Below are 24,898 nucleotides of genomic sequence, written 5' to 3' on the forward strand. Positions count from 1 at the left end.
AAAATTTTTCTTCACTCAACATGTAATTAAACTCTGGAATTCATTGCCAGAGAAGGTGGTAAAGGCAGTTAGTGGAGTTTAAAACAGGTTTGGACAGCTTCCTAAAGGAAAAGTCCATAGACAGTTATTAAATGGACTTGGGGAAAATCCACTATTTCTGTGATAAGCAGTATAAAATGTTTTGTACATTTTTGGGACCTTGCCGGGTATTTGTGACCTGGATTGGCTACTGTTGGAAACAGGATGATGGGCTCAATGGACTTTGGTCTTTCCCAGTATGGCAATACTTATGTACTTATGTAAGTTCACATTATGAGAAGCAGAAAGAGTAACTAAAGAAATAAGTCTCAAAGAAACAAAAGATATTAATAATTATCCAAAACAAAGATCCATTCATTATTGGGCTTGCTTTTCTGCTTTAATTAAAAGAAAGGATTGTAGCTGAGAAGAGTCAAAATATGCATATCTCTGCATTTGAAAAGTAATTAAACATTGACAAGGATAACGAAGCAAAAAAGACGCTCCCAAGGCCAACACATGTTCTTTAAGAGCCAAAATCTGCTTCCAAAGTTGTGTCCCTGGTCACATCCGGAAAACTTGAATAGACTGACCACAAAAGGAAACCCTTTTACCTTAAACCCAACTTGATTGAATCTTATCTTCCCTACCCCACTACAACATTTTGTACTTACCTCGTACCGGACTTGGCAAATGCCTTCACGGTATTATGTAAGCCACATTGAGCCTGCAAATATGTGGGAAAATGTGGGATACAAATGTAACAAATAAATAAATAAATAAATATCTTCCTTAGAAAAAATACAGTTTCAATACTTTTTAAAGTGAAAATAGTACAAGTTATAAAGGTGGCCCAACTTCCATAGGAATTTTAACACGTCCAGTAGATATTTTTGAAAAGGTCTCTAGGACCAGTGGAGATGATTGAGGAAAATTCAAAATTCTAATGTTTAAGAGTCTCAATTTGTTCTCAAGTACTTCCAACTTATGGTGATTGCTAATACAGTCACCAACCAGCCTTGATTGCACACCATGACTATCTTTAAACTTCTTTTCTAACAAGTTCCACTACCCTTCTTGTCAAACCAGTTTCTCCTCAACACAGGTCGCTAGAGCTTGACAGAGTCCACAGATTACTCTATTTCCAATCTCATCATTTGAGCATGATAGTATTCATTTACAAACTACAAAGTCTAGTGTTAAGGCAATCCAGTGTGCAGCACTCCTGTGTGTTGAGCCAGTAGTTTTAACAAATGATCAGTTTACTTGGATGGTAGAAAATAGTGATATGCAGTGCAATTGCCAGTCTGTACAAGGAGCTGGGGTCAGTGACAGTGCCAACAGTGTCCCTAACCTCACCCTACGAAACTACCAAACAGGTTTGTAAATCAGACCTCTAACTATGGAATGTTTGGTTAACTTATAGAAAGATATTATCTTCAATGTATTTTTTTCTTGTTTACATTTCTAAGGAATAAAGGGATCTATTTATTAACTTGTGGTAAGGTTCTGTGGTAACAGCAAAACCTCTGTCTTAACTTTGAGGGCATTCCCAGCAGTTTTACATTAAGTTAGCATATAGAAATTTTTTTTAACGCGTAAAGGCTTGCCAGGAATCAAACCTGTGGTCTCATGATTACGTAACTAGAGACTTGCAGCTGAGTCACAGAGGTTGATTAGCTGCAGCTTGAGTTCCATAAGTGGCAGAAAAAGAAGTCCATCCCCAGAGGAGTCTATTGGACCAGCAAGAGGTGCATCTTAGTTGTGACAGTATATAACGAAGTCCAGCCAGACACACCCTAGCTCAGTGGTTCCCAAACCTGGTCCTGGAGGCACCCTGGCCAGTCAGATTTTCAGGATACCCACAATGAATATTCATGACAGAGATTTTTGCATGCAGTGGAAACCACTGCCATGTTTTTGAGGGTCCTGTCCTGTGTTTACTGCCATTCAAGGCCATTGTGCTGCTTTAATGCAAGTTCTTTTCTACTTACTCCACATTTGGTTCCTGCTTTGGCTTTGATTCCTGTTTCATACTTGATTTCTGCTCCACCTGTGGTTCCAGTTCCATGTTGTTTCTTGCCCCACAATTGCTTCCTGATCCTGCCTGGGATCTGCCTTGCTTGACTCTACCTTGGACCTAGCCTCTCTATCCATACTCTTACCCAGGGCAGATCCTTACATAGCAGTATGGTAGGTAACTTGAACTGGGGTTGACTGTGCCATGTTTTGTGCCACATTAACAGTTAATGCACAGTAACCATCTCCATGTTAACTGAAAGGTGCAGTCCCTACCTAGTCCTCTCCCATTCCACACCCCCTTTCAAATTGGGTGATGAATGCGGAAATTAGCAAGTGCTATCTGCTAAGGGGTTGCATTAACTGTTACTGCTGTAATTAATGTGTGCCAGTGTAGCTTAGTATATGGGAAGTGTGGGATCTTTTTTTAATATTACAAAAAAATCACAGGAAATCTGAATTTAAAAAACAATAATTGGAGGTTATGAAGAATATCAGTAGCCACGGAAATGTCTATAATTCCCTAAAGCAACTGAACTGGAACTTCATTGCCATCAACCAGGAGGAACAGACAGCTTGTATAAATGTGTGTGAAACTACCAGGCTAAATAAAAATGACTCATTAAAATTACCCTATTTCTTGGAAGATTTTCTTTTTACATTCAGGTTGGTTAATAACAGTCACCGCTGATATTAATATTAGTCAATATTAATTGAGGATATAGCTTATTATTTTGAGTAAAACATACAATAGTGATTGGAACTGCTTACCCACTAAAGCCTCATTTGCATCCACTATAAGCTAATTTGCATGTAGCTATACTTTAATCTTAGTACGCAAACACTAATATTGGTCAGGACCAAGTTAGTGTGTATGCTCAATTGATAGTACATGGCACTCTAAAGGATCTTAGTAAAAAAAACAGGGAATCTAAGACGCACAAAGCGAAGAAAAAGCAAACAAGCAGCCTTCTGAATTAGGTACGCCAGGAGACTTTTTATTCACATAAGACCGACATGGGCCATGTTTCGGCAGATGCTTGCATCAGGGGTGAATATAACAAGGAAAAGAACCACTGTCCCTTTTCTTAGTTCTTCCCAAAACAAATAGCAGCCAGTGTAACACGTGGAGGGGCATAATTGAACGAAAACGTCTATCTCCATGGGTGTTTATCTCCGAGAACGGGTCCGTGAAGGGGTGGACCGAACCGTATTTTCGAAAAAAAATAGACGTCCATGTTTTATTCGACAATTTGTGAGCTGGGCGTTTTTGTTTTTCAGTGATAATGGAAAATGAAAGCGCCCAGCTCAAAAACGAATAAATCCAAGGCATTTGTTCGTGAGAGGGGCCAGGATTCGTAGTGCACTGGTCCCTCTCACATGCCAGTACACCAACCGGGCACCCTAGGGGGCACTTTTACAAAAAAAAAAAAAGGTTAAAGAGCTCCCAGGTGCATAGCACCCTTCCCTTGTGTGTTGAGCCCCCCAAAACCCCCTCAAAACCCACTGCCCACAAGTCTACACCATTACTATAGCCCTAAGGGGTGAAGGTGGGCACCTACATGTGGGTACAGTGGGTTTGGGGGGGTTGGACGACTAAGCATTAAGCAGCACAATTGTAACAGGTAGGGGGGGATGGGCCTGGGTCCACCTGCCTGAAGTCCACTGCACCCCCTAACAACTGCTCCAGGGACCTGCATACTGCTGCCAGGGAGGTGGGTATGACATTTGAGGGTGAAAATAAAAAGTTGTGAAACATCATTTTTTGTGGTGGGAGGGGGTTAGTGACCACTGGTGGAGTCAGGGGAGGTCATCCCCGATTCCCTCCAGTGGTTATCTGGTCATTTAGGGCACTTTTTCGGGCCTTATTTGTGGAAAAACAGGGTCCAGGAAAAGTGCCCTAAATTCTTGCTAAAAACGCATATTTTTTTTCCATTATCGGCGAAAGGCGCCCATCTCTGATCGGCCGATAACCACGCCCCAGTTCCGCCTTCACCACGCCTTCAACACGCCCCGTCAACTTTGTACGCTTCCGCGATGGAGTGCAGTTGAAAACGTCCAAGTTCGGCTTTCGATTATACCGCGTTATTCGTTTTTGGGAGATAAACGCCTATCTCCCGATTTAGGTCGCAATATAGGCATTTTTGTCTTTCGATTATAAGCTGGAAAATGAACTTGCATTGAATCAGAAAAGTTTCCTACTGTTACACTTGCACTTTCAAGGATTTTAGCATGCATGCTAAGTTTAGACCCAAAGTTTTCCTTTATAATGTATGGGGATTAGGGAGGGGCCTAATAACTGCATGACAGTTAGCCCTGCCTTAATGCTGGAGACATTATGGAATCCAAGGAGAAGTAAAAAAACAAAATTCAGCATAGAGAGAAGGTGGACTGGGAGGTAAGGCACAGCAGATCCATAGCTTCACTTAAGGCCAGTCCTTTGAATATGACACTAACTTTTTTGTGCATGCAAATCAATTGCATATGATTTAATTTGTAGGTTAATGTATGCACAAGTGATTTTCTAATTTGCAAATGAACTGAAAAAATTGTGATGAATACATATGTGAGACTGGAGGAAAGAGCTGGTCAAATAGCAAGGACATCAGCACACTTAGAGATTGAAAGAAGGGAAAAATCTAGGAGAAAAGAGTTAAAGGGGGAAGTGAATTAAATTCAGATGCAGAGAAGTACGGGACTTAGGTCTTCAGCATGTTGAAGCTGATGAAATGAGGCAAGGCAGAAAAAGAGCTGAGATAAAACTGGGGAAGCTGTGTGAAAAAAACATAGATACATTAGTGTGTCAGCAAAAGGGTGGCAAAAGCAACCAAAAAAGAGATTAAATACACCAAAGTTTTTTTTTACAAATAGAGGAAAGAAGAACAAAAGTGCAGGTTGGGTTACAAAGGAAATTGAATATAATAAGCCAATATTTGTTGAGATATCTCTTAAAAATAGACTGTTAACAAAATTACAGACATCTTCGCATTTCAGAGCAATATTATGGAAACATAGACTACACTTTATATTAATGCAGATGTCTTCAATTACTTCTTCATGATGTTTAATAGAGAAAATACTGTTCATCGTGTGGCTAGTGATAAAAGAGAGAAACTACATCATTGGGAAGGAATATCTATCATGGTTAGACTGTATGAACTCAATAGCATGTCTTGGTTTTGGTTTCCATATTGCAAAAATATGTTTGAGATATATTGGCAAATCACATTCCACAAAAGCTTCCCTTATTTACGTTATAGTTTCTTGTTTAGTAACTCAAATAATTTGCATGTCATCATATTCTATTACTGGGAACAGAAGGGAAAAGTGCTCCCATATTTTTCTACCACTACTAATCACTTCTATAGCACTACTAGATGTATGCAGTGCTGTACACATTATATGCAGGTACTTTCTCTGTCCCTAGAGGGCTCATAAGTTTTTGTACCTGGGGCAATGGAGGGTTAAGTGACTTGCCCAAGATCACAAAGAGCTGTAGTGGGAATTGAACCCAGGTTACCAGGATCAAAGCCTGCTGCAATAGCCATTAGGCTACTCCTCCTATTAGGGTTGTTCAATCCAACCCAGTGTATGAATTGAGAACTGGTTAAAAGATAGACAACAGAGAGCAGGGTTAAATGGACAATTCTCTCAATAGGGGAAAATGAATAATGGAGTGCCACAATGTCTGTATTAAGACCAGTGCTTTTTAACATTTAAGGAAATGGGAATGATAGGTGAGGTGATCAAAGCTACAGATGGCACAAAACTATTCAAAGTTGTTAAATCACATGCAGACTGTCCATCTTATTTTCCAAGGAGATCGCTGGCCATCTTCCGACACAAATCGGGAGATAGCCAGCAATCTCCTAAAGCCGGCCAAATCGGTATAATCGAAAGCCGATTTTGGGCGCCCCCAACTGCAGTCCATTACGGGGACGAACAAAGTTCATGGGAGTGTGTCGGAGGCATAGCGAAGGCAGGACTGGGGCGTGTTTATTGGCCAAGAAGAGATGGTCATCCTTGGCCGATAATGGAAAAAAGAAGGACGTCCCTAGTGAGAATTTGGTCCGCTTTATTTGGTCCCTTTTTTTTTTAGGTCCAAGTCCCAAAAAAGTGCCAGAACTGCCCAGATGACCACTGGAGGGAATTTGGGATGACCTCTCCTTACTCCCCCAGTGGTCACCAACCCCCTCCCACCCAAAAACAATAAAAATTTTTTTTTTTTTGCCAGCCTCTATGCCAGCCTAAAATGTCATACCCAGCTCCCTGACAGCAGTATGCAGGTCCCTAGAGCAGTATTTAGTGGGTGCAGTGCACCCCCCTACCTGTTACACTTGTGGTGGTAAATGTTAAGCCCTCCAAACCCCCCCAAACCCACTGTATCCACATGTAGGTGCCCCCCTTCACCCCTAAGGGCTATGGTAATGGCGTACAATTGTGGGGAGTGGGTTTGGGGGGGGTTGTGGGGCTCAGCACCAAAGGTAAGGGAGGTATGCATCTGGGAGCAATTTTTGAAGTCCACTGCAGTTCCCCCTAGGGTGCCCGGTTGGTGTCCTGGCATGTGAGGGGGACCAGCGCACTACAAATGCTGGCCCCTCCCACAACCAAATGCCTTGGATTTGGCCGGGTTTGAGATGGCCGGCCTCGGTTTCCATTATGGGCGAAAGCCGAGGCCGGCCATCTCAAACCCGGCCATCTCTGACATTTGGGCGGCCCCAACTGTATTATCGAAACGAAAGATGGCCGGCCATCTCATTTCAAAAATACGGTCAGCCCCGCCCCTTCGCAGCGCCGTCCTCGGAGATGGGCGCCCTTAGAGATGGGCGTCCCCAATCGAAAATGCCCCTCTGTGTGAAATTGCAAGAAGAACTTATGAAACTGGAAGACTGGGCATCCAAATGGCAGATGAAATTTAATGTGGACAATTGCAAAGTGATGCCCATAAGGAAGAATAACCCAAATATAGTTACAAGATGCTAAGTTTCATATTAGGAGTTACCACACAGGGAAAATATCTAGGTGTTTCTGCAGGCAATATACTCAAAGCAAACAGAGAGGGTAATACAGCATACATATAAAGTTGTGCTTTTTTCTCTGTGCAGACAATATACTGAAATCTGCTCAGTGTATAGGGGCAGCCAAAAAAGCAAATAGAATGTTAGGAATTATTAGGAAAGGGTTAAAGAATATCATAATGCCTCTGTATCACTCCATGGTGTGACCACAGCTTGAATATCATGTGCAATTCTGATCGCTGCATCTCAAAAAAGATATATAGGAATTAGAAAAGATACAGAGAAGGGCGATGAAAATGATTAAGGGGATGGAACTCCTCTCATGTGAGGACAGGACAAAGAGATCAGGGCTCAGAGACAGATGAGGGAAGATATGGTAGAGGTCTCCAAAATCCTGAGTAGAGTGGAATGGGTAAATGCCAATTTTTCACTCTTTCAAAAAAGTACAGATACTAAGGAAAATGCAATGAAGTTACATAGTAAAACTTTTTAAAAAAATAGGAGAAAACCTTTTATCATTCAACACATAGTTAAGCTCTGGAACTCATTGCCAGAGGATGTGGTAAAAGCAGATAATATAGCCTTGTTTAAAAAAAGAAGTTTGGACAAATTCCTGGAAGAAAAATCCATAAACTGTTATTAAAAAAGCCACTGTTTATCCATGAGAGTAGGTAATGTGGAATCTTGTTACTTTTTGTGATTCTACCATACACTTGTGAACTGGAAACAAGATACCGGACTAGATGAACCTATGGTCTGACCCACTATGACAATTCTTATGTTCAGTAATGACAGATGCATATTGATTGCAATTAATAAACACTTTTGCAAAAGATTTATTTTAGTTAATTAGCATATTCCTCTTCAATGTATACTGGAGGCAATAAACATGTGCATACTAAGTTGCATATATCCAAAAGATATTTCACTTGTAGTTCTGAATACTGGAAAGACATTGGTTTTCCATGGAAGTTAGTGGGCAATCTGCTGATTACCCATCAAACGCCCTTAGAAATGACAAACCTTACTGATTTGCTTTCTATATGTAAAATATTTCAGCAATGGATTATGTTCAGAAACATAGAAAAATGAAGGCAGATAAAGACCATATGGCATATCCAGTTTGCCCATCCATGCCATCTACTATTCTTTCCTGTCCCCTAGAAATCCTATGCACTTGTCCCAAGATTTCTTGAATTCAGATAAAGTTTTCGTCTCCACCACCTCCACCGGAAGGCCATTCCATGAATTAACCACCCCTTCCGTGAAGAAGTATTTCCTCAGGTTACTTCTGAGTCTATCCCCTTTTAGCTTCATCCTATGTCCCCTCATTCCAGAACTTCCTTTCAATTGAAAGAGATCACCATGTGAGCATTTTTTGCAATGTAGGTATTTAAACATCTCTATCGTATCTCCCCGCTCCCACCTTTCTTGCAAAGTATATATATTGAAAACATGTAGTAGTAGTAGCACAGAACAGAAATATTTGTTAAGCAATTCTATCTTATCTTTATCAGCTTCTACATATTTATCCTCTTCACCTTTGAGTTTCACAATGCCACTTTTGCACTTCCTGCTATCACTATTTTTTTCATCCATTTGCATCTTTCTTTTCCTGACTACTCTACTAGCTTTCAACATTTCCAGGTATTGTCACCTGTCTTCCTCTTTCTTCTGACTTCTTTTTCTTACCCTTTTCAGCTACTACTTTTAAGAACCAATGCAGCCCTTACAATAGCTCCTTTCCGTTTTGCCCACTGCTTTCCTACTTCTTCCAGATGTTCTCATTCAGACAACTCCTCCTTCAGGTAATACTCCATCTGAACAAAGTTAGTTTTTTTTAAAGTCTACAAGCTTCACTTGTGAATGAACCCTCTCCACTCCTGTCTTAATATTAAGCCGCACCATCCAGTGATTACTGGTTGCTAGATGATCACCCATTATAACATCAGGAATACTCTCCCCATTTGTAAGTACTGAGTTCAGTATGGCCCCATCTCGCATGGGTTCCATTACCAATTGCTGGACTAGTTCTCCTTGTAGAGAATCCAGGATCTCCCTACCTCTAGAAGACCCCACAATAGGGATACCCAATCAACATGTGACATATTAAAATCACCTATTAGTAGTACTGTCCCTTTCACAGTTAAATTTTGAATGTCTCTGCCTACTTCTGTCTGTGAAGGAGGCCTGAATATCACACCAACAAACAAGAAACCGGAATTTTAATTACATTTTCATTTTTGTTAAATTGTTTCATTTGCTGAACATTTTTTATCAAATTTGAAATTTTAGATTACTTGTAGATGTGGGACTGATTCCAGTCTTTAAGTTTTTGTTGCTGAATATTACAGTCAAGGTCATGAGAATGCCATCAAGTTGATGTCTTAACTTTTTCAATTGCTCAGATCCTTGTCCTATTTGTAGAACCAAAAGCACCATGAAACTTAATGAAAGTCTGATGTTCCAGAATCCTTTGCTGGAAGAAGATATTTTAGCTGTAATGTGGCTTAGGCTGGCTCCTACATCTTGCCAGTTCTAACATTTTTTTCTTATCATAAAATAATTTATACAGGGGATCCTGGGAGCTACAGCACATCACTGCCTATGAGTGAATAAAAAGTGGGAATAGAATGCTCTGTGTTAGCAAGAACACAAAAGAGCACTCACTAAGTTAATTGCAATTAACATCATAGAAAAATAAACAAGCAAATACGACAGAACAGTGTGCTTTAAACCTGTAAAATCACCTTTATTAACTCTTGAAGTGCATTTCTCTAGTCTGGCCAGCAGGTGGTGCATGTTTTATGTTAAAGCTGTTATAGAAAAGTGCATGCTTTTAGTTTCACTTAGTGAAGAAGTGAATCTACAGTACTGTGAGCAGTACACTTTTAAAACTTATTGACTGGGCTCTGATTGGTCTGGAGTTTGAAATTACCCAGCAGTTGCTGCTGGCTGTTGCTTCATTTTTAGCCTGGGAGAAAAGAGACTGAGGTTCGGTGATTTATATGTCCTGATCTTATAGGCTCGGTGATTTATATGTCCTTATCATTCCAGGTACTGTTTAGCCAGTATGCAAATATTTAGTTTGCGCTATAATTGATCCATATTTCAGTTACCTGTTATTGTTTGCTAATTGCACTTTGTTCCACTGTTCAATTTTTAAGAGTTTATTGCCTCTCTGGACTGATAAAGAATCCTGGTGGTTTGTGTGTTGGGTCTGTGAGTGCTTTCTGGGGACCGTGGGACCACTGGGAGTATGGCTCCAGTAACCTAGAAATCACTGGGGATAATAGGAGAGCGGGAGACTCACCCAGAGGCGGTTGTGACCCAGTCGGTAGGAGGAGAGTGCTAGTGTAGAGCACAAGTGGCAGGTGCAGGCAGACCTGAGCTGTGCTGAGGATAGACCCTCTAAGTGGTCGCAGGGTAACCCCAAGCAGGTGGCTAGGCATTTCATGACACATGTAAATGTATTTTTATTTATTTATTTACTAGTGGAACATGCCCGTTTCCTCAACAGTGAAAAGGGCCCTAGGAAGGCTATCATGTAAGCTTTGTTTTTCTCTCTCCCCTGCCCTGCCTTGCCCTCCCCTCCTCCCCTCCCCTCCATGTCCAGCAATTCTCTTCTTCCCTGCCCTCCCATCCATGTCCCACGATTCTCTCCTTTACTGTCCTCCCATCCCATCCATGTCCATCAATTCTCCTCTGCCCTCCCCTCCCCTTCCCTCCCCTCCCCTCGATGTCCCATGATTCTCTCCTTCCCTCGATTTGTACCTGAACGTTCTCTGTCTGTCTGGCGCTGGCTTCTATTCCGTTCGTAACATCCCTCCTGATGTCAGCTCACCTCCAGCGTTCCCTTTCCTCTCACTGTTCCCCCTCTGACGCAAGGGTGGGACAGTGAGGGGGAATGGAATGCTGAAGGCTGGCTGACGTCAGGAGATGTTACGAACCCAGGCAGCCAGAAATGGAACATTGGAGGTGCAAATTATTATATAGGATTCCACTTATATTCTGTCTACAACCAAAGCATATTCCAATATAAAATGGCTTCAGTCATAAATAAAATTTTGCTAGAGTACAGACATGCACGTCTATTACAAATACATGCAAAGCATGAAGAGGGTCTTGGAGCTATCTAAGTGTAACCTTGCTGTCTTAAACTTAGACATATTGGGAGGAATTCTGGAAAGGCAAACCAAAAAGGAATTCTTTTTGATTTGCCGTCATTCTTTCAGAGAACGCTGACCTGGAGTGCTAGAAGACACAGCATCTTTGATCATTCTGTCAGTCATTACCCTTGAATTGGGTATATTATGTTTGGTATTTTTTTGTCCAAATAACCCCTGATGCAGGTGCAGTGCACAGAAACACTGCCCGTGTCGGGTCCATGAATTAAAGATTTGTTTCTATCTTGAAGGCTGTTGATGCTTTTTGTTCACTTTGTGTGGTTTGTACTTTTGACTCTCTCCATATTGCTGAGCTGACCAAAGTTAGGCACCAGGATTAGTGCTACTATTCTATAAAAGTCAATCCATGCGGAATGGCCTTTACAGAATACTAGTTTAGTGTGCATTTTCATGCCTAACTATGGGTGTAAGTATTTATGCCTGCCAAAAGCAGGCATAAACTAATGGCAGTTAGGCACGTCAATAACAGTATTCTATAACACTGTGCCTAAATCCTGAGAAGTCCCATGAATTGCTCATGCCTCCTTTGGAATTGTGTGCTATGAAAATTAGGCGCTCATGTTATAGAATAGGGTGTAGTGCATCCGTGATACTCCAAATTGCTGCTAAATAAGTGCTTGTTAATGCCAATTATTGATTAAGCCAATTAGTTTGTGCACAGATCTTCAATCCATGTGCATAGTTGAGCACCTAACTTTGGTCGACCTATACAGAATTCTCCAGATTACTTTTTAAATGAGAGAACGATGCGATGTAGTTTTTTATTAAGCATAATTATAAATGACTCAGAGAAGAAACCTATATAAATTTCAGATACCCTAATCTGTTTTACTGTGTTCTCAGGTTCCTCAGAGGATAGAGCAGCAAAATGATGCTCCTGAAGACAATTTGGGATCTCCGGGCATGTGGGGCAGCTGGGGACCTTGGTCAGCATGCTCAAGAAGCTGTAATGGTGGTGTGAAGGAACAAACCCGTCCCTGTCTTCCCAACTACTATCAGGAAATAAATTACCCCAGACCAGGGCAACAGCTCCCTGGATCTGACAGAACTCTCTCCTATCAGCAACCCTATCACCATGAGGACTTGATAAACGCTTACCCTGGACATATTACTTCAGCCATTCAGACGTCAGTGCCACTGCACAGGCAGCATGAACAGCCAAGGCAAAGCCTTCAACCTTCATTCTCAGGAAGCCAAAACAGCCACCTTGGTAGAGGAATGTTAAGAGGCAGCCGGCATTCCCATTCTCAGGGGCACAACCCAAAGTCAGAAAGAAGGTATGGTAGCATCTTGTGCATTTTATTCCGCTGCCTGTGTGAAATAAACTTAAAGAAAAAAAAAACAAAGCTGGGAAAAGTTTCAAAAATTCTGAAGAAAAAACAAAGATATTTTATCTATGCATGATCCTACTAACTTATCAGAGCCAGACACATGGAAAAAAAGCTCTAATTCTAAATTAGATCTGAATGTTGCAACCAATTGCTGTCCTATTTCAATTCTACTCTTCCTTTTTTTAGCAAAGATATTGGAAAACTTAGCAATGATTCAATTACAAGATTTTGTAGATTGAAATAATGTTCTAGATTGGCATCTGTTTGGCTTTTGTCCGTATCATGGGACAGAAACACTTCTTTTATCTGTATTTGATTCCATCAGAACAGGATTTGATAGGTATGTTAGTTTTTGTGATCACACCAGTAATCACGGCAATTTAATTAATTAATTGAAATCCTTTAGTGTTGCTGGGCATATATTCTCCTGGTCTGAACCTTTCTTGAAGGGTAGAATGTTTAGTTTGTAAAGATTATGAGTGGTCTTCTTGGCTTGTTCCATTGGTGTCCTACAAGAGTCAGCCTTACCGACCTTGCTATTTAATTTGTACATGATTCATATTTGCAAGTTATCATGTTTAGGAGTTTATATGCCGATGACCTTCCAGTTTTTCATACCAATTGAAACATCTCTTTTAATTACTTTTGAATCTGTCAAATTAAGTTTATGATCTTTTAATGCATGGAGGAAGGTAAATCATCTTTTGTTAAATATATCCAAGACTCAGATATTATTGTTGGACAGTTCTCATGAACCTACTGTTCTAAAATGTTTACCAATAGATGGAGTGGATGTAGTAATTCTTCAGGAGCTGCATTATCTAGAAGTGTTATTAGACTCTCCTCTCTCTATGTGAGCCTATTTACGCCAAATTGTTATAACAATATTTATACACTAAGATTGGTTCGACATTTTGGTTTTCGATCATTTTCAGACTGTTATTCAAAGTTTGGTCACTTCAAGTTTTAATTGCTGAAATTCATTATTTTAGGGTTTATGATAATATTGTTTTAGTAGCTCAGAATTCAGCAGCCCATTTATTGATGGGTGTCTCTAGTGCAAATCGTATTTCTCCTTTATTAATTAAACTTCATTGGTTACCAATTTTGTGACATACTTGATTTAAGGTATTAACTCTTATACGTGGTGCCTTGAAAGATAATGTTTTACTATCTGTTTTTTCTACACTGAGAATATATTGTCAACCAAGATCCTTAAGGTCAATAGATAAATTACTATTGGAAGTTCCAACATTTCAACAAGTGGGGCCTGAAAATTGTAGAGTATCTATGTTTTACATTGCTGGATCCATTCTTTGGGAGGCTTAACTGCAAAATCAGATCATGCAAGTTTTGGAAAGTTTTAAAAATCTCATTTATTTAAGGATGCATTTCATCAATGGCTACCTAAGAAACCCTTCTACTAAGCTGTGTTAAGCAGCTAATCTGGAGTTTTCAGCATGATAGACAGGCTCGTGCTGCCATCTACTGTACTAAAACAGAGGTCTTTGCATTAAAAACCTGACATTAGCTTCCTAACATGGGAGTGCATCAGGTCTGGGTGTGACAGGGCTGACAGAGGAGTGGCCAGCTGTGACAGCTAGTGCAGGGTCTTTTCTGTGTGCTAGCTGTCCCAAATGCCGATAGCACAGTCGAATTTACCACCACTTCAAGAGGAGGTGATAAGTACAGCTGCACTACTGGCAGTCCGGCAGCATGGCTGCAACATTGAATTCAGTGGTGCTCTCAATCCCCCTAACTCAGTACCTCCTTCCTATACCCCTGTATTTGGCACCCCCACCTAACCCTATGCCCTGACACAATGATTATCCTCCCTTAAGGCACAACCCTGACCTTCACTCATATCCGCCCCCCCCCCCACTCAAACACCCAATTTCATCTTATAAATTTGAGGCCCTACAAGCCGCCAGCAACAGTCCCATAAACAAACCCACCTTCTGCCACTCAAAAACCCCAACCCCTGCCACTCAGGAATCTGCCCCCTTTCCTATCCTGCTCCACCCTCCCCAACACCCCCTTGGTGCCCTACCAGGGGGTCTGCAGGGTTATTCTTTCATTCAGAGTGGTCCCAATCACATTATCTCTCAATCACATTACCTAAGCCCATGATGACATCTCCAATTTAATTCTCCCACCCCCAGTTAGTAAAAGCTATAGGGCCCTCCAAGACCCAAAGCCCCACTCACATAGACCCTCCTGGCCCCCCATCATACCCAAGACTTACCTGGAGGTGATTGTTGCTGGTACAGTGGGCTGGAGTGGGAGTGGTCCATCTCTGTTCCCACCTGTCCGTCTCCAAGTCTCAAAATGGCTGCCATGACCCATAGTGGTACTCACAATTTTATGCTTGGGGTTAGCCTTCCATATAAGGAGGCAATATCCTTATATGAAAGGCTGAGCCCTACAGTATTACTGTAAGACTACTGCTAAGCGTCATGGTGGCAATTTTGATAACCATAACTATAACCTCACCCACACCTGACCCTCTCCAATCCCAATGGCATCAGTGTTAAGCAATGTATAACCCTGCTCAATAAACAGGCAGTTATTCTCCCAGCATTTGCTAAGGTATTATTGGTGGTATAGTGTAGGGGCAGGAGTGATTCCCCACATTGCTCCCAGAGTCATTACACTGAAGCAGAGGTAGCTGTAACTACAGGTGTGGGATACCAGCAGTTGGAATCTTAGAAGCAGGAGGCTTTGAAACATGGCTTAAAACCACATACTTTGGAGCATGTGAGGGCACCTCACACTAAGGGTCAGATTGTATAGAAGTGGGCTATTCTCATCCAGCAGATGAGTAACCCAGCATAAGATTTTTCCTTTGAGGAGGAGACTATAAAGCCTAACATGAACTCTTCCATAAGAAACGCCTGTGGGTCTACCAGGAACCAGTGGAAGTAATTCTACCCATTGAAATCCATACTGCAGGTCCCATAATATATCATGATAGCATTGATAGAAAGCTGGAACTGGCTTAATCTCTCTTTTCAAACTGGGTAACCTGGGAGCTCTGCTTAGGATGCTGTGGGCACCCAGTGTTAGCTAAATTCTTCTATCAGCATTTTTTATTTAGGTGTCTGAGTCAATCTTTCAGTACCTTCACTTTGACTGGCTCATTTTGACACAGAAACCTTAGCAGGAACTCCTGAGACTTGAATATTAGACTAGAACAAGATGAATTAGGATTGTTCAAGGAAGGTCTAAATGTAACTGTACCTTCAATAAGTGCATACCCCCTGATATTCAGATGGTGGCAGGCAGTGCAGTTAGCTTCCGCCACAGGCGCTGACCCCCATATCCGGTGACCAGCATTAAATATCCGGTTTGTAACATAGTAACATAGTAGATGACGGCAGAAAAAGACCTGCACGGTCCATCCAGTCTGCCCAACAAGACAAACTCATATGTGCTACTTTTTGTGTATATCTTACCTTGAATTGTAACTGTCATTTTCAGGGCACAGATCGTAGAAGTCTGCCCAGCACTATCCCCGCCTCCCACCACCGGCTCTGGCACAGACCGTATAAGTCTGGCCAGCACTATCCCCGCCTCCCACCACTGGCTCTGGCACAGACCGTATAAGTCTGGCCAGCACTATCCCCGCCTCCCAACTACCAGCCCTGCCACTCAATCTCGGCTAAGCTCCTGTGTGCAGCAACTTAACTGGCTAAGCTGATATTCAGCCTAAACTTAGCTGGTTACTGCTGAATGTTTGCAAGTACCTGGCTAACCAGCTTATAATCGAACGAGAAAAACGCCCAAGTTCCGACCTAAATCGGGAGATGGGCGTTTATCTCACAAAAACGAATAAAGCGGTATAATCGAAAGCCGATTTTGGACGTTTTCAACTGCACTCCGTCGCGGATGCGGACAAAGTTGATGGGGGCGTGTCAGAGGTGTGGCGAAGGCGGAACTGGGGCGTGGTTATCTGCCGAACAGAGATGGGCGCATTTCACAGATAATGGGACAAAAGTATGCGTTTTTAGCTAGAATTTAGGGCACTTTTCCTGGACCCTGTTTTTTCACGAATAAGGCCCCAAAAAGTGCCCTAAATGACCAGATGACCACTGGAGGGAATCGGGGATGACCTCCCCTGACTCCCCCAGTGGTCATAAACCCCCTCCCACCACAAAAAATGATGTTTCACAACTTTTTATTTTGACCCTCAAATGTCATACCCACCTCCCTGGCAGCAGTATGCAGGTCCCTGGAGCAGTTGTTAGGGGGTGCAGTGGACTTCAGGCAGGTGGACCCAGGCCCATCCCCCCCTACCTGTTACAATTGTGCTGCTTAATGCTTAGTCGTCCAACCCCCCCAAACCCACTGTACCCACATGTAGGTGCCCCCCTTCACCCCTTAGGGCTATAGTAATGATGTAGACTTGTGGGCAGTGGGTTTTGAGGGGGATTTGGGGGGCTCAACACAAAAGGGAAGGGTGCTATGCACCTGGGAGCTCTTTTACCTTTTGTTCTGTTTTTGTAAAAGTGCCCCCTAGGGTGCCTGGTTGGTGTCCTGGCATGTTAGGGGGACCAGTGCACTACGAATCCTGGCCCCTCCCACGAACAAATGCCTTGGATTTATTCGTTTTTGAGCTGGGCGATTTCATTGTCCATTATCGCTGAAAAGCAAAAACGCCCAGCTCACAACTTGGCGAATAAAACATGGACGTCTAATTTTTTTGAAAATACGCTTGGGTCCGCCCCTTCACGGACCCGTTCTCGGAGATAAACGCCCATGGAGATAGGCGTTTCTGTTTGATTATGCCCCTCTAAGTTATGTTATGTCAAGCTGCCAGTTTATGCGTGTCTAAAACCCAAATAGCACTTCTAAAATAAGAACCTATATCTTATTTTGTTTCCCTTGTCCTCTGCACTTCCAATACTGTTATATCATGTTCTCTGAGGTTTTTTTTATCCCTTCTATGAAAGTCTGACTAAATGAACATAATACTACTAAAATTCCTGTTAACATTTATCCACTTAATGCTATCAATACTGTTCCTTGGTTTTTGGATGTTCTCCAGTTTCTGAGCTATAATCAGTAACACACATTCAGATCTTTAGAATACAGATTATTTTTAGGCATCAGATACTAACGAAAAGGAGACAGTTCTGAAAGCTAGGGATGTGCATTCATTTTGAAAAAACATTTCCCTTTTCTCTCATATAATTTCTAACCCAAAATGACAAGAATAAAAAACTCAATTTCTGATTTTTTTTTCCAGTGTTAATAGCTTTCAGGCACAAGCCATCCTTGAACCTATGATGCTGGGGATCAGCTACCTTGTAAAAGAAGCTGATCTGCCTCTGGGAGACTAGTTGCAGCCAATTCATTCTTTTCTGTGTCTTGTAGTTCTAGTACCACATTCTCCTGTATATATCCTGCAGGTAATGTAAGATTTTACATTTCAAAGTGCAGTCCTGCAGGGTATGTACAGGTACAGGTTATACAGGCTTTTACATGCAAATTGGAGGTTTCAAACAACAAACACAGTTCCACATATTTTTAAAATGTTTAAAGTCAATTACTAAAATAAAAAAAGATGTGTTTGTTCTTATGACACCTTCAGCGCATATTTATAATGAGTTTGCTGGATCCCAGAGGCAACCATAGAGTTGTGAAAAGGACTATCAGTATCAGACTTGTCAACTTCATCATCAGTAGAGAACCCTTCAAATTCAGAGTCATGGAAAGAATCTGCAAAATACTCAGCTGCAAAAGCTGCTGTTTCCTCATGGGAACAGAAGAACAGAAACCCTCGCAAATCACACCAATACATCAAACACAGGAAAGATGACAAGCAAATGGAAGCTAGATGAAGTCCAAAATAAAAAGTTTATTAAAACATCCAATGACTTGACACATAGAAACATAGAAATATGACGGCAGAAAAAGGCCAAATGGCTACTACTACTATTTAGCATTTCTATAGCGCTACAAGGCGTACGCAGCGCTGCACAAACATAGAAGAAAGACAGTCCCTGCTCAAAGAGCTTACAATCAAATGGCCCATCTAGTCTGCCCATCCTCCATAACCCTTAACTCCTCCTTTTTAAAGGATCCCACACCCACACGCTTGTCCTATGCTTTCTTAAACTCTGACACAGTCAAAATCCTCAAATCGTTCCTAGTCAAACAAACCCTTACAAAGAACAACCATATCTCAAACAATTAATTATTACCTGAATTGGTTATTACTCTATTTACCATTAACTTTCTCTTTGCTTCATGTACAATTTCTCATTCATAATAGATTTTCTAAATGTTAAACATCCATAGCTATCCCAGTATGTTTATGATACTGTATTGTAAAATTGGATTCTTAGAACAAATCACTTTCTTATGTATTATTCTTTGTTATGTATCCTATACTGTTTATTGTAAGCCACATTGAACTCAAACTTGTTTGGGATAATGTGGGATGTAAATGTCACAAATAAAAAAAGAAATAAATAAGTCCTTGTTTCCACAACCTCCACCAGGAGGCCATTCCATGCTTCCTCCACCCTTTCCGTAAATGAATACTTTCTTAGATTCCTCCTAAGCCTATTTCCTCTTACCTTCATCACATGCCCCCTCATTCCAGAGTTTTCCTTCATTTGAAAAAGACTCTCTTTCTGTACATTAATGCCCCTGACATATATCAATGTTTTTATCATATCTCCTCTTTCCCTCCTCTCTTCCAGCGTATACATGTTGTTCATAAGCCTGTCCTTAAATATTTTATGTTCAAGACCACTTACCCAATTTGTAGCCACCCTCCATCCTGTTTATCTCTTTCCGTAGGTGCTGTCTCCAGAATTGTACAAAGTACTTTAAATGGGGCCTCACCAGAGACTTATACAAGGGCACCATCACCTCTTTCTTCCTGCTGGTCATCCCTCTCCTTATGCACCCAAGCATCCTTTTGGCTTTGACCGTCGCTTTTCCTACCAGTTTGGCCACTTTAAGGTCATCAGACACAACCACCCCCCCAAGTCTAAAACTTAGACTTTTGAGCTAGACCTGTTTTTATAAAAAAAATAGCTCTAATGGCATTGAACCCACTTCCACAGGCTCGGGGTCTGCTGCATTAACCACTAGGCTACTCCTCTATTCCACACAAGTGGTGCCACAAATGACCAGATGATCACTGGAGGAAATCAGGGATTACCTCCCCTTACTCCCGCAGTGGTCACTATCCCCCTTCCACCCCCCCCCAAAATGTGATTAAAAATATTACTTGCCAGCCTCAGATGTTATACTCAGGTCAATTAGAATAGCATGCAGTCTAGTAGTGGTGCAGTGCACTGCAGACAGGTGGACCCAGGCTTCTACCTCCCCCTACTTGTTACACTTGTGGAGGAAACTGTGAGCCCTCCAAAATCCACCAGAAAACCACTGTGCCCACTTACTGGTGCTCCCTTCACCTGTAAGGGCTATGGTAGTGGTTTACAGTTGGGGGTAGTGGGTTTTGGGGGGGCTCAGCAGACAAGGTAAGGGAGCAATGGTGAGATGTGTACCTGGGAGCATTTTATAAAGTCCACTGCAGTGCCCCCTAGGATGCCCTATTGCTTTCCTGGGATGTCACTTTTCCACTATTCCACCTGATTCCAAGATTTCTATTTTTTTTATAACATCTGAGCCTTGTGTCTATTGTTTATCATTAGATTTGGACTTTGAATTCAGATCTATAGATGAAAAGGAGATCTCATTACATATATCTAAATACCAGAGTGCTATTTTTCCATACTTCATAGTAGAGAGCTGCACGGGGACGGGGTTTGCGGGAATCCCGCGGAACCCGCGGGATTCCCGCAGGGACGGAAGTAGCTCTGCGGGGTTCCCGTGGGGACGGAAGCAGTTCTGCAGGATTCCCACGGGGACGGAAGCAGGTCCTGCGGGGTTCCCGTGGGGACGGAAGCAGTTCTGCGGGGTTCCTGTGGAAGTGTAAGCTGCACTGCATCAGCCTCTCATCTACCGAGTACCTTGAGTGCTGTCTCCTGCTCCTCCTCCTCTTCCTCCTTGCTTTAACAGCACAAATGTGGAAAGTCTTCCGTTAAGGAGGTGGTAGAGACACAAATGATGATGGAACTCAAAAAGACTTGGGATGAACACAGAGGATCTCCAATTAGAAAATGGAAGTTATAAAACTCCTAATCTTAAATGGCTGCATGTGTGTGGATGTTTCAAGTGACGCTTAGATGGTGACTCTGGCTGTGATTAACTAGGGCCGATACCGGACAGACTTGTATGGTCTGTGTCTAATATATGGCAGTCTGGTTTAGTATGGGCTAGAAAGGGCTTAAACAGCAACTTCAGTGGCTGGAACATAAGGACAGTGCTGGTCAGATTTTTTACGGTCTGTATCCCACAAATGAGAAGACAAATAGACTGGAGTGGGCTTCAACGAGAACTCCAGCAGTTGGAATAGTAGTATAGGGCCAGATAGACTTCTATGGTCTATGTTCCAGAAACACGAAAGAAAGTATATATCATCACACTCGATTTAATCATGAATTGATAATGACTGTGACTATTGGGCAGACTGGATGGACCGTTCAGGTCTTTATTTGCTGTCACTTACTATGTTACAATTAATCCTCTTTGCTCCCGGGCTGATGCGCAGACCTCAGGTCTGACACCTGACCTACTGGTGCGTGCATGTGGTGACCTCTCAGCACACAGTGCTAGAAATCAGAGACAAATCTTACATGTGCACACCAGAGTGTTCTAAGTTTCAACTTCCATTCCTTCCTTGCCTACAGTGATGTGGCTCAAATCCAGAGAGAGACTGAGGGAGCTGACCAGAATTTTTATGTGCCATTAAAGTCTTGCGGGGATGGGTGGGGATGGGTTAAATTCTTGCGGGGACGGGTGGGGACGGGTTGTGATGGGTTAAATTTTTGCGGGGATGGGTGGGAATGGGTAAGATTCCAGTGGGGACGGGTGGGGATGGGTGAGATTCTAGCAGGGACGGGCGGGGATGGGTAAGATTTCTGTCCCCGTGCAACTCTCTACTTCATAGCAAGAGTGTACATTCCCTAATTACCTGTCCCAATGCAACTGAAGCTATTACCTCCTCAGTGCATGTAAATGGTTTCATCCCTATGTGGATTCTCTGATGCCATGTGAGGCTTTCTTTCCAACCAAAGCTTTTACCACACTCAGGACATGTAAATGCTTTCACTCCTGTGTGTATACTCTGGTGCATCGTGAGGTTTACCTTCTGACCAAAGCTTTTACCAGACTCTATACATGCAAATGGTTTCACTCCCATGTGGACTTTCTGATGCACTTTGAGATTTACATTACAACCAAAGCTTTTTCCACACTTAGAACATGTGAATGGTTTCAATTTATTGTGAATTTTCTTGTGTATTTTGTACGTTTTGCATTTGGATGTATTTGTTTGAAAATAGACCAAAAAATAAAACACCCAAATCACAAAACATTTTTCCAAACAGCATTTTTGTAGAAAATGACCTTTCCTGTTCGGATTTTGGACGTTTTACAAAAAATGTCCAAATTCAGACTTAAATGTAATATCCCAAAATGCCCCTTGTGCATTTGACTTGCCCAAAGTCACAAGGAGCAGCAGTGGGACTTGAACCCATGTTGTCAGGATCAAAGCCTGCTGTATTAACCATTAAGTCACTCCTCCTCTGTTTTGGACAGCTTGCATTTGGATGTCTTTTGTTCGAAAATGGAATAAAAAAAGGATGTCCAAATCACAAGACGTCCGTAGCATTTTCGAACACAAAAGATAGACGTCTATCTTTTTCGAAAATGACCTTCTTTCCTGTTCAGAATTTGGGCATTTTTGTAAAACGTCCAAATTCTGATTTAGATGTTCTATCAAAAATGTCCCTCCATGCCATACTTTGCTCATTTTCAAAGCACATAGTAGCCTCCCAAAGTTCCATAGAAACCTATGGAACTTAGCCTCCCAAAGTGCTTTGAAAATATGCCTCATAGTAATAGTAACATAGTAGATGACAACAGAGAAAGACCTGCACGGTCCATCCAGTCTGCCCAACAAGATAAACTCATATGTGCTACTTTTTGTGTATACCTGACCTTGATTTGCATCTGCCATTTTCAGGACACAGACCGTAGAAATCTGCCCAGCACTAGCCCCGCCTCCCACCACCGGCTCTGCCACATATATAGAAACATATAGAGAAACATAGAAACATGACGGTAGATAAATGCCAAATGGCCCATCAAGTCTGCCCATCCTCCATAACCACTAACTCTTCCTTTTCCTAAGGGATCCCACATGCATGTCCCATGCTTTCTTAAATTCTGACACAGTCCTTGTCTCCATGACCTCCACCGGTAGGCCATTCCACGCTTCCACCACCATTTCCGTGAATGAATACTTTCTTAGATTCCTCCTAAGCCTATTTCTTCTTAACTCGGCCTCCTCTCTTCCAGCGTATACCAGAGGCGTACCAGGATGGGGGGCCAGAGCCAAAGGTGTGGGGGGGACGGGACACATTTTGGCCCACCACCTCTGCCGCCCTCCCCCTGCCGCCGCTTCTGCCTCTCTGCCGCCGATGCTCCCGCTCCCCCCTGTCACCGCTGGAAGGTACCTTGGCTAAAGCATTTGTCTCGGGCTGCTCTTACATTTCCTGGTGCCCTATCCTGCTTTCAGTGCCATTCAATCTCATTTTAATGAAACTGAGCATGCGTAAATGTCTAAATCCCATATATATTGCACACAGTACTCGCCATTTATGCATATATATTGCATAAATGTCTAAATCCCAATTTCACAAAGCTAGGATATACTCATATACACACACATACACGTCTTCAAGAAATTCTATGAGTAAAATATGCACTAAATCATTCTGGAACAACAATACACAACACAACGCATCTTTTCAGTTAAGAAATGAGCTAAGACATATGTTCTCAAGAAACCCAATGACTATTCCATACGCACTAATAGTTATCTTGCCAACCACTGTAAAACACAGCATCATACAACCTTGTAAATGTAATTGAATCAATGTAATCTTTAACAACTGTTAAATGTAAGACACATTGAACCGAAACTGGTTTTTGGATAAGTGTGGGCTACAAGTATGAATAAATAAATAAAAATAAATAATTCTAAACCTGAAAAACATGCATTTGGTATCTGTGTGTGTGTTTTGGGTAGGACTAAGGCTGGCCCAAAAAATAAATGTGTATTCTCCATTTCAGAGGAATGTCTGTGTCCAAAAAGATTGATGTCGGGCTTTACACCTGTTGTCTAGGTATCAGAAAAGAGCTCCTATTGAGCAGAGATCCACTAGAGGGATTAGAAGAGGTCACCCCCTTAACCCCTTGATATTCCCCCTGAAAGCGAAACTGGGCACTGTGACAGCTTCAGGAAAAATAAATGTTTATGTGTTTAAAATGGCTCATGTGCTCATTTTGTGCTTTTATTATTATTTTTTTATTTATTTTATTTATTGCACTTGTATCCCACATTTTCCCACCTATTTGCAGGCTCAATGTGGCTTACAGAGATCTGTTATGGCATCGCCATTCCAGGGTAAAGATACAATTGGTGTTACAAAGAGTATGACAAAAAAGAGCTAGACAAACAGTATAGAAGGAAGACGTTCAGAATAAGGGAAGAGTGATGAAGTGTTTGATACATTAAAACATTTTTCAGATCAATGTTCAAAGTGATTTAACTCCTGGCCAAATAAATCGCTTGTTTGGGGCATTTTCAGCAGCACGTAACCGGTTAGTGCCTATCTCAAAACCAACTATTTTGGGGGTGTTCCAGGGGCGGCGTCAGCACTTGGCTGATTAAGTGCTGATATTCAGCATTTAACTAGCCAAGGTACTGAATAAATAGGACCACATAAAAGTCAGACATCTTTATGTGCTATCCCATAGCCAGTTAACTGCTGAATGTCACACGTGTTCAGCTATTTTTTAGCTGGCTCCGGAAACCCAGAAATTCAATGTCAAAGCCCTGACATGGCCCAGCACTGAATTTCCAGACAGAACACTGGTGTGGTGGCAGCTGGTCAGTCTCCTTTCAGAACTGGTGTATAATTCAGGGCTTTTTTGAGGGGGTACTTGGGGGTACTGAGTACCGGTACCTTTTCCATTGTCTGCTAAAATTGATCCATGGAACCCAAGTTTTAATGAAAGAGCTCAGGCTCTACACACCAATTCTGCCTTGTCATAGATTCTGTGACTGGTTGCAGGGGGCCTGGCTATTGTGGGGTGAGTCCCTCAGTGATCACCCTACACTTAAAGGGTGGCCTAGCATTTGACTACCAGCACCTTTTTTGCTAGAAAAAATGCA

General features: G+C 42.0%; 1 protein-coding gene across 3 annotated transcripts in view; it reads left to right on the top strand.

Annotated features, from left to right (window-relative positions):
- THSD4 (thrombospondin type 1 domain containing 4) overlaps nt 1–24,898 on the top strand; it is a 903,119-nt gene that overhangs the window by 161,001 nt on the left and 717,220 nt on the right. For all 3 annotated transcript variants that reach the window (XM_030188643.1, XM_030188634.1, XM_030188628.1), the window contains exon 5: nt 12,086–12,519. In XM_030188643.1, the coding sequence (XP_030044503.1) occupies nt 12,086–12,519 (434 nt within the window). The remainder of the gene's footprint in view (nt 1–12,085; nt 12,520–24,898) is intronic.

Source organism: Microcaecilia unicolor, chromosome 1 (assembly GCF_901765095.1).
Source record: "Microcaecilia unicolor chromosome 1, aMicUni1.1, whole genome shotgun sequence".
Lineage (NCBI taxonomy): Eukaryota > Metazoa > Chordata > Amphibia > Gymnophiona > Siphonopidae > Microcaecilia > Microcaecilia unicolor.